Source organism: Melanotaenia boesemani, chromosome 16 (assembly GCF_017639745.1).
Source record: "Melanotaenia boesemani isolate fMelBoe1 chromosome 16, fMelBoe1.pri, whole genome shotgun sequence".
Classification (NCBI taxonomy): domain Eukaryota; kingdom Metazoa; phylum Chordata; class Actinopteri; order Atheriniformes; family Melanotaeniidae; genus Melanotaenia; species Melanotaenia boesemani.
Genome location: NC_055697.1, coordinates 15,465,662 through 15,469,343, shown reverse-complemented (window position 1 = coordinate 15,469,343; position 3,682 = coordinate 15,465,662). Strand labels below are relative to the sequence as shown.

The following is a 3,682-nucleotide window of genomic DNA, read 5'->3' as shown; positions in this document are numbered from 1 at the left end:
CTAAAGAGCGTCTGCAAACGTTTCCTGCCAACAACAGTGCATGTGGTCATTGCTCCAACCTAGAGAAGAGCACAGAGGAAATTAAACCACCTAAGGAGGTCTGTGTTTCAGTTCCTGTTCTGTTTAGCCAGAGTATGCTGCTTATTTTGATTGCTTTTAATCTGGACAGTTGTGTTTGGTAGTGATTGATTTCCACTTATTGTAGACAAATCATTGTGCTTAATGTACCAAGAGGCTGCCTGGAAAAACTGTCATCGTTTAACAAGCTGTCATTTTATTTATATTTTGCACGGATGGGCTGGATTTTACTGATGTAACCTGCAGACAGATAATGAAAGCATCAAATTATTTTTTGTCATCAGGCTGGTGCAGGCCAGCTGTCTGAGAGTGGAACAGCACCAAGTCGATTTCACCATCAAAAAAGTGAAACCCAAGAAGGCAGGAAATTTCCACATCTCAGAACTCCTAATGAGAAATCTGATCTCCATGGAGACCCTGTCTGCAATGTAAAGATGCCATTGGTCACAGGGTCTCTTACGTCTTCAGTTGTGCCCGAGAAGGAATCGCTCATTTCCCAAGTGCCATTAAAAGTAAATTCATATAGTATCTTTTTTATTTTAAATGATCTCTGCAGCATAGCCCTTGGAAAACTGCAAATCCTGAATTTGTTTTAATCCCACCTGTTAAGTGGCGCTGTGCTAATTCTGCCAAAACTGCAACTGCAATTTTTTATTTTTTATTTTTATTTTTTTTATTTGTGATAAAACCATTTCCCCCTCTTAGTTACAGATCAAAGTATCTGGCCAGAGAGGCAGTTTGGGAATAAGCATTGCGGGTGGAAAGGGTTCCCTGCCTTATAAAGACCACGATGAGGTGAGTGCTGGAAGAGAGGAGTCGGTATTACTCAATTTCTTGCAACATTGCTCATCCCTCATTCAAGCACCCATGTTTGGCTCTGAATGATTATATGAAGCTGCAGCCTCAAGCATCTCATGGTTATATCAGAAAGCCCACATACAACTTGAACAAATATACTAACTGGAAAAGCTTTGGGTACATTGTTATTACAACTTTCCACCATCTTCATTTCATTTCAGGGTATTTTTATTTCCCGAGTAGCTAAAGGGGGGCCGTCAGAAAAGGCTGGAATCCATGTTGGAGATAGATTGCTGGAGGTAGGGGGTTTTCATACTTTCAGAATTTATGAATCACTGACTGGCAAATATAAAACTCAGGATGTAAAATTGAAACTACATACATAAACTGTGTTACATGATACAAGAATTACCAGATGTTGCTTCTCCTGTCACCAGTGGGGGGCATCATAAGACCAACACTCAGCCTGAGTTCACACCGAGTGACAAGACCAAATATAAAAGTGACAAATAGGAAACAGAGGATGAGATAAATCTTTAGACATGTTATTTTTTTAATGGACAACACATTCTGTGTGTGTGACTTAATCTCCATGTCTAACACATGCTGCTGCTTTCACCTTTGCCCTAAATGTATGACCTGACCTCTGCCCTTCCAGGTCAACGGGCTCAGCATGCAGGGGGCGACCCACCACGAGGCGGTCGGTGCCCTCAGGAATGCTGGGAGCTGCATCAAAATGAAAGTGGTAAGAGAAAGGGTGCTACCTCGTGAGGTGTGTGACCCAGACGTGCCTCAGGATTTTCCAGACTCAACGGGCCGACAGCTGTCCCGACAAGACGGTGCAGGCTTGAGAAGCAAACAGTCACAGCTGGAGAGTGTGGAAGACTATTTGTCCAGGAAGATTGAGGCAGTTGTCTGCAATGGCAACAGCTTTGTGGGTGATTTACTATGATGTCAGCATGAACATTGTTTTTCCAACATGTCTCAAGCCAGATACTTTAGAACAAAAACAAAAACAAAAAACATTCCGTTAGTATTTGCTTCTTATTCAGTTTTTCTTTTTTTTTAGTCTGATTTGAAGAGAAATCTGCATAGGGCCATGTCGGAACTGGAGGCAGAGGTTTCAAATAAGGGTTCACTTCAAAGAGAGAAACATACGATGGCAGTAAGCAATTTTTTTCTTTTAAATATCTTATTAAAACCTTTAGTATTACTTCATTTTAACCCCCTCATTTTAAATGACCAATCATCTTAGCCCTTTTCTGAATTGTAAACAAAATGTTAAAAAGCAACACAACATTTAAACCCATCATGCTACATGACAGCTCTTTTATTTCCTCCCCAATCGTGTTCCTCCTCTCTGGCTATCATCCCACAGATACCCCGGATCATCCTCACCCACCCTTCTACCTCAGATGAAGATGTGGAGCTCTTGACACAAATTCCCAGGAGAGAGCTGCAACGTGACGTAGATGATCCTGACAGTTTTCTGCACTCTGACTGCTGCGACAGTGCTTTTTACCCACCCTGACCTCAGCTCGGAGCTTCATACATGAAGGGCAGAGACTGTTAAAAGTATCCCACAGCAGTGTTTGAAACAGAAGCATTTTAAAAGATGTAACTCTGGTGGGTTAGTGGAAACAATTTGTCAGAATGTACTTTTTTGTACTGTTACTGTAAAGTTTTTTGTCTGTAAAATACTACTGCTGCTAATAGTTTTTATTTACATTAAAGTAATTTGCAAGCAGAATGAATTTAAAAGCTTTTTTCAATTACAGTAGAAAAACAGTTTTTACTGTCAAACTTTACTGAACAAAGACTAAAAACGTCCAGTGAAATATCTCATTATAGCTACTGGTTGGCTGCCTAACTCTGATTCACTCCACTGTGTATATGCTATGAATGGCTGGTATATAAGTGTCTCTACCCGTGACAGCGTGAAACTCGTAGGCCTTCTGTACCAAGATAAATGCCACATGGCTGAATAGATTGCACAGCAGGTAGTCTGAATCCTGCTGAGTGCTAAGACAGGTTGAACATGGCTTTGCACTTGAGGCTCATAAGAAAATAAACTGTGCAAGATTATTTTCTAAAAAGGGCAAATCAAACAAAACTGCAGGAGGAATCTTTAATTTAGCTTCTGAATGTATGAATGTAGAAACTGTATATGCATGGCATTTTCTGTATGATGTGACAGCTTTGATATTCCCATGACAACAGCATGATTCTTCAGTGAATATTTACTGAAATTTGTTGTTCTGTTTCTTATGGTTTTAGGGAGAGATTACACCACACTGATGTGTATGTTGTGAAAACAATAAAACCATTGACTAGCATATTGTTACTCTGTGAGAGGGGCTGAAAGATTTTAGTTACCATGTCAATCCACACCACACCTAACACACAAATTGCACCAAAGATCAACAATATGGAGAAGTTACAAAGAATCCTCTACCACAAACAAATGGAGTTGCACACTTTTGGATACATGGAGTGCAACACACTAGAGTTAAACACAGATATAGATTCTGATAATAATTTTCTCTCTTTTGTAAAAAATTGTAATTATTTTACTTAAGAGCAATATGTAAACAGTATCAACTGTCAATAATACATTTTAATAGCAGGAGTGTGTGTAAAAAATTCAATTCTTTTAAAGATTATTTCCAACAATTCACTCAACCCTTTAGTATCATTCCTATTACAGAAACCTGGTTCAGTACTGATAAAGGTATTCATTTTTGTATAGATGATTATGAATTAAGACATTTGACAAGAGAAAAGAAAACGGGTTGACGTTGCTTTA

General features: G+C 39.2%; 1 protein-coding gene and 1 long non-coding RNA gene across 3 annotated transcripts; one reads left to right on the top strand and one right to left on the bottom strand.

Moving 5' to 3' along the window:
• Positions 1 to 1,728, bottom strand: LOC121655639. The gene is made up of 3 exons (XR_006013260.1): positions 1,641 to 1,728; positions 1,289 to 1,342; positions 1 to 59 (listed from the first exon to the last, which is right to left on the bottom strand). It is a non-coding gene; the product is annotated as an uncharacterized LOC121655639 (long non-coding RNA).
• On the top strand, positions 44 to 3,079 carry LOC121655638 (disks large homolog 1). 2 transcript variants are annotated; one of them, XM_042010417.1, is made up of 7 exons: positions 44 to 98; positions 363 to 590; positions 784 to 873; positions 1,098 to 1,175; positions 1,535 to 1,621; positions 1,946 to 2,041; positions 2,255 to 3,079. In XM_042010417.1, exons 2-7 carry the CDS (start codon positions 513 to 515, stop codon positions 2,405 to 2,407), a joined length of 582 nt encoding a protein of 193 aa, XP_041866351.1. In that variant the 5' UTR covers positions 44 to 98; positions 363 to 512; the 3' UTR covers positions 2,408 to 3,079. The 2 variants fall into 2 exon arrangements, with proteins under 2 accessions (XP_041866351.1, XP_041866350.1); XM_042010416.1 differs by having other exon boundaries at positions 1,535 to 1,810.
• The last annotated feature ends 603 nt before the right edge of the window (positions 3,080 to 3,682 follow it).